This window comes from Malaclemys terrapin, chromosome 5, assembly GCF_027887155.1.
Source record: "Malaclemys terrapin pileata isolate rMalTer1 chromosome 5, rMalTer1.hap1, whole genome shotgun sequence".
In the NCBI taxonomy this organism is placed as follows: Eukaryota; Metazoa; Chordata; order Testudines; family Emydidae; genus Malaclemys; species Malaclemys terrapin.
In genome coordinates this window covers 108806691-108818054 of record NC_071509.1, presented here as the reverse complement: position 1 = coordinate 108818054, position 11364 = coordinate 108806691, and the positions used below count along the sequence as shown (strand labels likewise).

Genomic DNA, 11364 nt, shown 5'->3' with positions numbered 1-11364 from the left:
GAAGAAGAAAAATATGGTGAGGGGGAATCAAAAGAGAAATAGACAGAAATTCACAGGAAGTAAACAACAAGACAAGAAAGAGACGATGGGAGCTGGGGACACGGGTTACTCATGACAAGGGGAACACCCACGAAAACAGGTGAGGAGGTACTGATTATTTAGCTACTGGTGTGTATGATACAGTAAATGCAAGGTTAAGGAGTAGTGCTGGGTGAAATTTTTTGGTGGATTTTTTTTTCCGGGAAAAATGCAGATTTAGTGACACTGAAACATTTCACAAATTAAGGCCAAATTGTTCACATGAAATAACCCAAACAAACATCCAAATACGTAAACATTTCAATATTTTGGCTTGAAATAACTTTTTGTTTTGAAATTTCCTTTTATTTTAAAAATGGTCAAAACTGAAACAAAACAGTTTGTTTTGATTCAAACAGAATTTGTTCCACCTGAAAAATTGTCAGTGAACCAAAAAAATCTGTTATTCACACAGCTTTATTAAGGAACTCCAAACAACCTTAACTCTGCCCCCATATCCTTTATACACAGCACTCTCTTCATAGAAGGTAGACAGCAATCTATGACAAATATCACAACTAACTGACATCTTAGTGGGTTGGCCAGGAGCCTTTCGGGGTAGGTCCCCCTCCTGGCTGAGAAGGCCTGGTGATGATCCCTTTGGTACTTGTCAGTACCACCCTGGGAGTCAGACTGGGTTGCCGCAGAGCAATCCCTGCTTTCCTTTTCCCAGGTCACTGCATCTCTGTAAGGAGATGAGTGTGTTGCCTCGTTAGCACCCATCAAATCCTTTGCTAGACCAGGGGGTGAGAGGTGCTAGAGATCTGATTTCCCCTGTGGAGCTGTATGCCTTGTACTTCACTGGGCTTACATCTGTCTCCCACTCATAAGGAGAAGCACACTGTTCTTTATCTGGCATGCCCTATTTATTGTATAATGCCATGTATGTTTGTGGCAGTGTAATTAATACAGCAGACTATCAGGCCAGCCCAATTCTAATTGTTTAATGTTACAAAAGTTAAGCGGAGAGTAGGGTTTCATTAGAGGAGTGGTTTAGTTTTTCTGTTCAGTGCTTTAGATGTTTGAGGGGTGGGGTTAGGGAACAAATAGGCTAGGTTAAAAGGCCCCAAGTCACGTATTCATAGCAGCAAATTGCAGGAACAACTTCTAATCTATTTATCCAGCAGGACAGATTATCAGCAAGAGAAATCAGAGCAAGCAAGAAACCAGAGTTAGCAAGCTGTGAAAGAGACAGAGACAAAAAGACAGCATGAGCACTTCAGGCAAAGTAAGCAAGCAATTCATTTAAGAAAGTTCTCATCATTGCAGTTGATAAAGAAACCGGTACAGAATTGTTGATTTTAAATTTGTGATTCTTAATATTTTAATAATTCAGAGAACTCTTAAATAATGGTTGGCATAAACATGGTATGGAGTGTTTGCTTCGCTGCCCAAGAAAATAAGCACTATGCTGAGAATGAGTAACAAAGTTTAAATGCAGAACTTTGCTTTTCAAACACACCCTATCAAGACATAGCAGCAAAAGCAAAATGGAACCCTGTTGTTTGTGCATTTATTTTCATATCTGATTGTTTAGCTAAATACATTTCAGGTTCATTTTTTATTAAGCCCTTATTAAATGATACATTTATGCAGTTTAACACCTTTGTCCTGAAAGATCAGAACGCGCTTTAAGCTGTGGGCATAGGGATAGTGTTTTTCTATTTTATCTTCCTTTAAAAATAGTCTTGATTTTTTGTATTTAATTAAGTTTATATAGTCTTAAGTTTGCTAATGTAACTGTAGAAATGTCGATTTAGAACCAAAGTTCGCACAGCACTTGTAACTTAACCATGTTGAATACGTATCTTAAATCAACAATGAACAACAACTACTGCAATATATACCATATGCAAAATAGGGCTAAATTATGGTTGCTTTGGGAAACTTAATATGTAAATATTATCTACTGATCAAAATAATTTATTGAATATTTTCCTGTTCAATATTAAATTTGTAAAACTTATAATTTCACCAAAGATAAATAAAAATGAGTATTTACACCTCTACTAGACTCTGTAGTTTCCATGCTGTTGTAGATGGCATTGATGGATTTGGTTTCCTACATTTAATAAAAGGTACTAAAAACCCTTGATATAAGAATAGTGGATTTTGATAGATGAACATGAGCCCTGCCAGATGGAACACCTAAAGAAGAATATACATCACTGAAAGACTCATTAAGAAAGTTCTGTTGAGACTATATTTTGTTGTTACTTGTACGTCCGGCCAGATTGTGTATAGAGAAGGGTTACTACATTGCAATAGAAATTTAGCCCCAAGACTTGTAGAAAGTCAGAGATGTTCTGAAGCCTCTGACTGTGTGACCCCAATTTGGGCTGTGAGACACTAATGGTTGCTACAATAATCCAATGGATGAATGCATGCCAACGGCCAGGGGCGGCTCTATGTATTTTGCTGCCCCAAGCACAGCAGCCAGGTGGCTTTCGGCGGCACGCCTGTGGGAGGTCTGGCTGGTAACACGGATTCAGCGGCATGCCTGTGGGAGGTCCGCTGGTCCCACGGCTTCGGCGTACCCGCTGCTGAATTGCCGCCGAAGCCGCGGGACCAGTGGACCTCCCACAGGCTTGCTGCCGAAGGCTCCCTGACTGCCGCCCTCATGGCGACCAGAAGGCCGCCCCCCGTGGCTTGCCGCCCCAGGCACATGCTTGGTGCCTGGAGCCGCCCCTGCCTAGGACTCCCACTGACCTCAGTGGGACTTCTTCAGAGGGAGCCTTATGTACTTGTACTGAAAGAATTGGGTTCAAATATATTTGTTTGTGTTAGGAATTTGGAGGTTTTGGCTTCACTTCTATTCATAAACTGTGCAGAAACTTTGCCCTTTTCAGGTTGTGAAATCCATATCACCACATGATAAATGGAATACTATGTAAGACCAAAGTGTACAAGCTATTTTTTTTTATTTCCCCCCCCCCCACACACACACACACACACACTTGTGCCCTGTATCTCTATTTAAAATGTGATCTTTGACCTCAGCTGTAAATTGATGTTGAACATCCTTATGTCTGACATGTGAACTTGCAGACTTCATGGAGCATTTTTATTAGGTCTGTCTCTAAAGAATTACAGTCATTCCCATCTTGAGTCAGTGTGCTGGGGCTGGACAACATTAAAATCCTACGTTACTCTTCTACTGACCAGTGTCTTTCCATGCAACCCTGCATCTTCTCTCCAGTTTCCTAAATAATAGGAACAAAACAAAAAAAAATTGCAAAGAGCAAATGTGTAAAAGACAAAAAAGGGGGCAGCCAAAATTTTTTTTGCTTGGGGCAGCAAAAAACCTAGAGCCGGTGCTGGCACTGTGAAATGGGGAGCTTTACTTAGGAACCTGATACCAGCTGTGAAAAAAGCTGAGGAACAGGTTCGGTTGAATTGTATGAACATGTTGTCTTGTTGGGCACTTCTGAGTAGTTCCCAATGATGTAGTGTAGTGACATGGAAGGGAGTTGTCCAAAAATGATGTGGTAGGTAATAAATATGCTAGAGAGCCTGAGATGAATGAATGAGGTTTATAGTTTCAGATGTGATTGACTTTTCACCATTTGTGCTTTTTTCTTCTTTCAATGTGTGTGTTTTTAGGCTTAAACACTGAAACTTAAGTGGTCTGTTGAATGAGCTACACGTTCTGTAGCCAGTTTCACTTTCTTTTTTTCATGCCATAGCACTAGGCTGTCATGTTGGAGTTTCCATCAGTAAAGGGGGAATGATTTTCAATCCAAACATTGAAAATGTTTATATTAATTTTAAAAAAGGAAAGGAAGAAAATATAATAATATTTCTGTTTATTAATTCGGTCACATCTCTCCCCCATCTCCTCAGGTGCTTCCTTTTATCATAATACAGAGTTTGTGCCCAAACTACTTGGAAGTGTCACTTTAAAGAATGACGTTGTGTGTGTGTGTGTGTGTGTGTGTGTGTGTATATATATATAGAAATACTGTATACAGGACCCATGGCTTATACACCCCAGTCTCCCGTGGGAGTTCTTCATGTGCATTTCATGGCAAGTTGAAGCTTTGGAGGGAATATTTATGAGTGAGAGAGAAATTTAAAAATCTGAACCCTAACAAGAAAAGTTAAAGTAAGAAAACAATGGAAGTAAAGACATTCTTTCGGTATACTTGCATCAGCAATTAACCTGGTTTCTGGGAAAGATTAGATACAGACTCAGCTGGGTGAAATATTTACTAGAATTCGATGAAATACTGTATATTTAAATTTCAATTAAAAAGAGCAGAAAACTTTTTTGGGATTTTTTTTCTCCTCTATATGTCAGCCATCTTTATTTGAATGTATAATTAGAGATTAATTTGGCAGCTTTTCCTATTTGCAAATAATCTGCAAATAAACTCAGATTTTGTTAATGTTTATTTAATATGATTTGACAAATGGCTTGCATTCTGCTCTCTGATTGCTCAGGATCTTCTCACCACATCTTTTGCTATGACTATTCCCTATTCATAATTTACTACTTGTTCTGTCTGATGGTTCACCTGAGTCGATGTCATTGTCTCTTCCCTGATTTGTTGCCTTTGAATTCCAAACTGCTTTCAAGATGACTACGTGAACTTTTCTGGAGAGAATCCTCTTTAAAATGTGTAGTTACAAATGTACTCGTTAAACTTTGTCTTTACCCAAATATTCTTTTTGAACAAAAACTCACACGTGCAAATATTTCTGAAAATGTTTACAAAGGGACAGACATTTTTCATAAGCCTCAGATGTTTAGGCTATGGCTGAAATTTGTGTTGTAGTGCTATTGTTGACTGATAGCTCTCCATAAACACTATCTACCTACCGAAAACATGGGGGAGAGGTGGATCCTCACTAGATCTGATCCAACAGGCAGCTTTAGTGCCATGTTTTTAAATTTTGGAGTTAGGGTAATTTTTAGTCAATACTTGTGTTTAATCAGTATAAGTGATGCACTGCAACAGAAGGATGTAGGGTGGCCCCAAGTGACCATGATCCAGGCCCATAAAATGGCCTGAAGTGTGGAGGAAACTCGGACAGGGAGTTTCATGTCGGGTTTACTATTTTTGTATAAATCTGTGCATTTCTTGTGTCATTAAGAAAAGAGCAATAGGGTGTTAGAATCCTGTGCAAAGTGCCTGGGTCTTCTAGGCTACACCTACCATATGGTCCTTTGAAGAGGTAAACAAGAAGGCTCACACCTATAGGTGTATTTCTGATAGAAGACATGTTAAGCTATGAAAATATTTTGGGTGTCATGCTGGTCCTGAGGGCCTAGGGTAACCAGATGTCCCGAATTTATAGGGACTCCTGATTTTTGGGTCTTTTTCTTATATAGGCTCCTATCGCCCCCACCCCATCCCGATTTTTCACACTTGCTGTCTGGTCGCCCTATGGGGGCCTAAGGCTGATAGGCTGCAGGATTCTATTTCCATGAAGAAGTAATAGAGTGAGAGTCAGGGCCTAGGAAATGTGCCAGGGAGGCCACGGGAAGAAATAGTTCTGCCACCTACTGAGACCCAGGGAATCTGAAAGTCCAAGGGGGATTCAGTGTCTGGTGAACTGCCAAGAAGGGGAGCTCAGAGAGATTTGTGACATAGGGATAAATGGGCTACTGTTTACAAGCCTGGGAGTTGAAATTTGTCAGCTGAGTGTACACAAGCTTGATTGACAGGGATAAAGGGACAGGTGCATGCAAGCCTGATTGATGGAGGGGGGTAAAGCAGGCCCTTGCAAGCTTGATTAGTGGGGGAGAGTGAGAGTGGGCACACTGAAACCTGCTTGATGGTGGGGATTTGAAGGGCTGATGGCTGCAGCAACCTTTATGGAACTGGGAGGGAGGAGCACAGGTTGCAGGAGGGATGTTTAGAGGTGGCGATGGGAAGCCAGTCTGTGTGCACATGGCTGGAATGCTATCTGCAGTTACAGCAATCAGGGAGTCCCCACATGTTATTACCAGGGGCGGCGCTATGTATTTTGCCACCCCAAGCACGGCAGTCAGGCGGCTTTTGGCGGCACGCCTGTGGGAGGTCTGGCTGGTAACGCGGATTTGGCGACATGCCTGCGGGAGGTCCGTCGGTCCTGCGGCTTCGGCATACCCGCCGCCGAATTGCTGCCAAAGCCGCGGGACCGGCGGACCTCCCGCAGGCTTGCCACCAAAGGCTCCCTCCCTGACTACCGGCCTCACGGCGACCGGCAGGCCGCCCCCCCATGGCTTGCCGCCCCAGGCACGCACTTGGTGTGCTGGTGCCTGGGGCTGCCCCTGCCTAGGGCTCCCACTGACCTCAGTGGGACTTCTTCAGAGGGAGCCTTATGTACTTATACAGAAAGAATTGGGTTCAAATATATTTGTTTGTGTTAGGAATTTGTAATTCATAGTTTGGAGGTTTTGGCTACACTTTTATTCATAAACTGTGCAGGAACTTTGCCCTTTGCAGGTTGTGAAATCCATATCACCACATGGTAAATGGAATACTATGTAAGACCAAAGTATAAAAGCTTTCTCCCCCCGCCCCCCCCCCCTTGTGCCCTGTATCTCTATTTAAAATGTGATCTTCGACCTCCGCTGTAAATTGATGTTGGACATCCTTATGTCTGACGTGAACTTGCAGACCTCATGGAGCACTTTTATTAGGTCTGTCTCTATAAAGAATTACAGTCATTCCCATCTTGAGTCAGTGTGCTGGGCTGGTCTATTTTGTTGCACTCAGCTATTATTTTGTAGAACTTAATTTTTTTTGTTAAGATAATAGGATTTATTACTAATTGGAAATGTTTCTTATTTTGTATTTTTAAGCAAAAATTGGTATTTTCTCACCGCTCTGATGATAAAATCCTTTTGCATTTGTCAAGCTGTCTGGAGTAGCTGACGAGCATGAGTGACAACCTCAGGGCAGACTGTGAGGAAGCAGGGCTCAAACCCCAAATTGGTTGGGAGTTCTACACTTAGATTTCACCAACCAAGAAGCGTGAACTCCAAGCGCTATAGCAACCTACCCATGGAGTTACAGAGAGTCTCCTGGCATAACCCAGTCTGTATTGCCACTTGGGCAAACTTGCCTTTCTGCTAGATGGTCCCATATACTAAAAAAAATCACAAGCAATATTCAGGTTACGACCAGTCACTTACCTAAGGTCAATTGCACCTTAGACCTCACACCAAAAGACAATACTTGTAGCCAATCCTATAATAAGCTAACTAAAGGTTTATTAACTAAAAAAAGAAATGTTATTTACAAAGTTAAAGCAGGTGAACAAATGAGTTACCATCTTCGGTTCCAAAGGGCAATAGACGCGGCTGTGATCTGCATTCTATGTTCTTGAGAGCTAATCCAAGCTAAGCAGCTTGAGGATCCCTTGCTTATGTGTAGAAATATTGCCCTCTCTGAATGCCAAGCACCAGAGTGATGCAGTTCCTTCTGGTCAGGGATTTTTATATCTTTCTCCCTGAGTTCAGACTCATGGGACAAGTGTTTGTGCCCATCTCTTCTTCATGGGTGGGCGTGTGAGAGGGGGACACAGTCAACAAAGTCTCTGGCCTTTTAATGTTTCACGGCGGCTTATTTGGTTTCAATGGCCCTTCTTGTGTGAAGGACCAGCACTTTACGTTAATTGATGCTGCTTTCCTGTTTGAGTTACGCAGTTAGAGATTTACATGCAAACATTCAATATAACTTTATACCATGGGAGATGGAGGTTATAAGTGAGATCAGTACATTCTACAAACATTTCATCAGGTCTAAAGACATTGTTATAAACTTAACGTCTCTTAACACTAACACACAGCTGAGCCGGCCTGGTTTTCAGCTGTGCATTTGTCAGGGTTCGGTGAGGCCTTGGGATGAACTTGGCAGCATTATATATAAAGGCCCAGTCCTGCAAAAACATATACATGCGCTTAACTTGGTGGACTGTGGGCTTGATCCTGCTGCTACTGATGTCAATGGCAATATTCTGCCATGTGAGTCATCCTAGTGCTCTCAATGAGACCAGTCACAGTGTTTAAAGTTAAGCATGTGCTTAAATCTTTGCACGATTGGGGCTAAAGTTGCTTATTTTTGAATGTTGTGGTATTTTCCGTAATTACATTAGCTAGCTTCTATAGTGAGCATGCTTAAAAAGTCCATTTTAATAAGTTTTTCATTGAAACGTTCTTTTAAAAAAAAAAAAAAAATTCCATGCAATCTTTTGACATAGACATTCTTTTTTTCACTAAAAATGTCATGTCTTTCTAATATTTGGAAAATTTAATAGAAAGTGTCAAAATAGTCAATTTTTTTCATTTGCTGAAAACCCCCTTTTCAGTAAACAATAAATGTCCATAACCTTTTTGATGATGATTTGAATAATGCTTTAGGTAAAAACTTCAGAAATTTTTAAAAAATAGTGACGGATTTTAATAAAAACAAAGAATCCATTTCAAAATCTTTCAAATTAAAAAAAGTTTGAAACTTTGAAAATGTTAGTTAAACTAGTTTTTTTCCTTTTTTAACCAGCTAATATTTTGAGAGTAATTCCTGGTTCCAGTGGCATTTCCCATTTTAAAAGTCACGCCTATAGGTAGAATCTCTTACAATGGAATGAACTTTTAAAAGTGGAGTAGTCACACTTTAAAAGTCCAACAAGAGACAATGATATTTAAATTTTAAAAAAGAGTTTTTGTTTTTTGTTTTTGTGTCAAGTCTACTCTTTCTTTCAAATGAATTTTCATCATTTACAGAAATGTGATTCTGGAAATGTCAGCAGAGAAGTAACTCAGTGACCCCTTTAAACGCAATTAATTTAAAATATTTAAATATATTTTGGTGCAGCAAGACTCCTGGATTTAACTTCAAGATCTTATTTTAGGAAAATCAGTATCTTGGGAAACATTACACTTCAATCATTTTTTATAATGGTCCAACATACTGCACATACATTAAAATAGTTTAACATTAATGTATTTCCACTAAATAACCACATCTACTGTAGTTACTAGAAGCTTAATTATTCATGAATACACAAGTGGAACAATAAAGATGGAAAAGGTTCAAATATAAAGTAGTGAGATAAAACAATTTAAAAAAAACAATAAAAATGTTAAAGGGCTGAAATAAACGTCACACGTTTTAGCCATTCAATAGCTTCAGGGTCAGCCTGGAAAGTCCTGCTGATAGACTAGCATGAGAAGAGCAGCCGTTCAGTAGCTATGCAGATGGCAGTTCCTGAGCCCCACCAGTCTTGTCTTATTCGTTAGATCAAAACTTGAAACTAAGCCTGTTAGAAAAATCAAAAAGTAGTGTGGCAAAAAAATTCAAAATGTTGAACTTGTTCTATTTTGAAAGGAAAACCATTTTTCCTATTTTTTAAAATGTATTTCAATTTCTCCCCAAAATATTATCAACATTTTATAAAAATAGATAATAAATTTTAAAAGTAATATTTGCTTTCAATTTTTAAAATGTTCACATTTTTCATAAAATGTAAAATATTAACAATATTGACATGTTTTGCACAAACCTTTTTAATTTTTTTTTCCAAATAACTTTGTTTGTAAAACTTCCAGCTCTGCCTGAAACTTTTTAGGTTTGTTTTCCTTTATTTTTGTTTCTCCATTTTAAAAAAATCCTAAAGAAATTGCTATTTAAAAAATGTGAAGCCTGCAGATTGGTAAGTGCTCAACTCTCCGACGTGGTGCCAAGGAAAATCTAACATAGATTAGAGTAAGTCAAGTCCAGACTTTGTTTATTCAGTCCTTTTTCACATTAATAGTGCTTCGTTCATAAAGTGTGATGTGGAATGCAGGTTAAATTGAACAGGTGCAACTATATTAAACCCTGTGGACTGTTCTGTCCATGCGGCTGAGTTGCTTCCAGCCTAGCTCCCTGCATTCCCTCTTCCGTTGGTGTCCCTTCAGTAATTTCCCAGTGGAAACATTGGCTGTGTGAGGCCAGTTCCACTGATAATGATGCATCTTCCCTATTTTCCAAACATTTTTACATAAACATTAAAAACAAAGAATTGATGTTCAGACTCCCATCCCACGTCCTTTCAGCCTGAGACTGCTAACATATAGCCGAGCTGGAGTCTCGTTTTTACCACAAACTCAGCTGGTTACATAGTCTGAAATAATTTTGGTCTCATCAAGGGACCACACAGGACTGACTGTCTCACTGCACATATGTCTGTGGCTACTGAAGTTTCCGTTGTATTCCCCATGTAAGCATCTGTTGGAAATATTATTTATGTGGGGTACTAATTCACAATACTAATGTAAGCATTAATTCCTTTATTAAATCCAAAGGATGAATGGTATTTATAAAATTGATCTAAATGAGGAACAATTTACTACATCCAAACAGTAACAAAACATTTATAAGCATTTGATCAAGATATTTACAAACAGGCTAAAGTCCTTGGTGCTTAGAACCATAGTGATTGGCTCCAACTTGGTCAGGCAGGTATTAGCAATGAACCCTTTAAGAGCTGTTACTTTTTTTATATCTACCCTTTAACAAACAAGCCATATCATTGCCAATTGTTGGACCTTAGCTAAGGCCAAATGAAGGAGTTTATGTAGCTGATTATTGCACCTGGTACCCAATTAACCGTGTTTTATTTCTATTCCCTTATTTAAGGTTTGGGCTAAAATAACACTGGTATTTCCAAGGGCCGCTACAAGTTTCATACTTTTCTTTCTCATGATATCATCCTTTTTGATCACGTGCTTTGGGCCTATTCATGCTAATATCCTCATTCAATTTAAAACCATAATTCACACAAATCTAATGTGGACCTACATTACTATAGTGTCTGTCTAATGTGAGATTGCCTTCCCAGAGCAGCTGCTCTCACAGGCGGTGATCATAAGTGCCGCGGACCGGTCCATCCCGAATCAGGGAGTCTGTCAAGTTCCCCAAAATTGCATGTAGCAGCCATTGTGCATAAGGCAATTACATAGCGGGTCTATCCCCTGCCCCTCATTGGTCTCTGTGGAAAACCTCTGTCACGCCCCAGTTTTGTTGTGCTTTTGGAAGCAATAGTTTCCCAGGGCTCCTTGAACTGCTGTGAGGCCTGGGAAGTGATGAGCTTCAGAGTGGTACAAATCTCCTCTGCCTTGTTTCCCAATAAGGTAATGTAACACTTTTGCTTTCCTGCTGTTGTCATCCTCCAGCACAGCCAGGTCTGTGTACAGCTCAAACTCCTCCTTCCATCACTCTAAAATCAAGGGCTCTGGGGGGCTGCAGACCATGTTCCGTGGCACATGCTACCGGCTGCTACACTGCCGAGAACTCTCCGCTCTGACGCCAT

General features: G+C 40.0%; 1 protein-coding gene across 1 annotated transcript in view; it reads left to right on the top strand.

Moving 5' to 3' along the window:
• The window catches only part of LOC128838560 (alcohol dehydrogenase 1A-like), a 32137-nt gene continuing 20773 nt past the window's right edge, over positions 1-11364 (top strand). Inside the window, exons 1-2 of the mRNA XM_054030842.1 lie at positions 1-139; positions 1203-1306. Of these exons, the coding sequence (XP_053886817.1) occupies positions 1289-1306 (18 nt within the window). The 5' untranslated portion in view covers positions 1-139; positions 1203-1288. The remainder of the gene's footprint in view (positions 140-1202; positions 1307-11364) is intronic.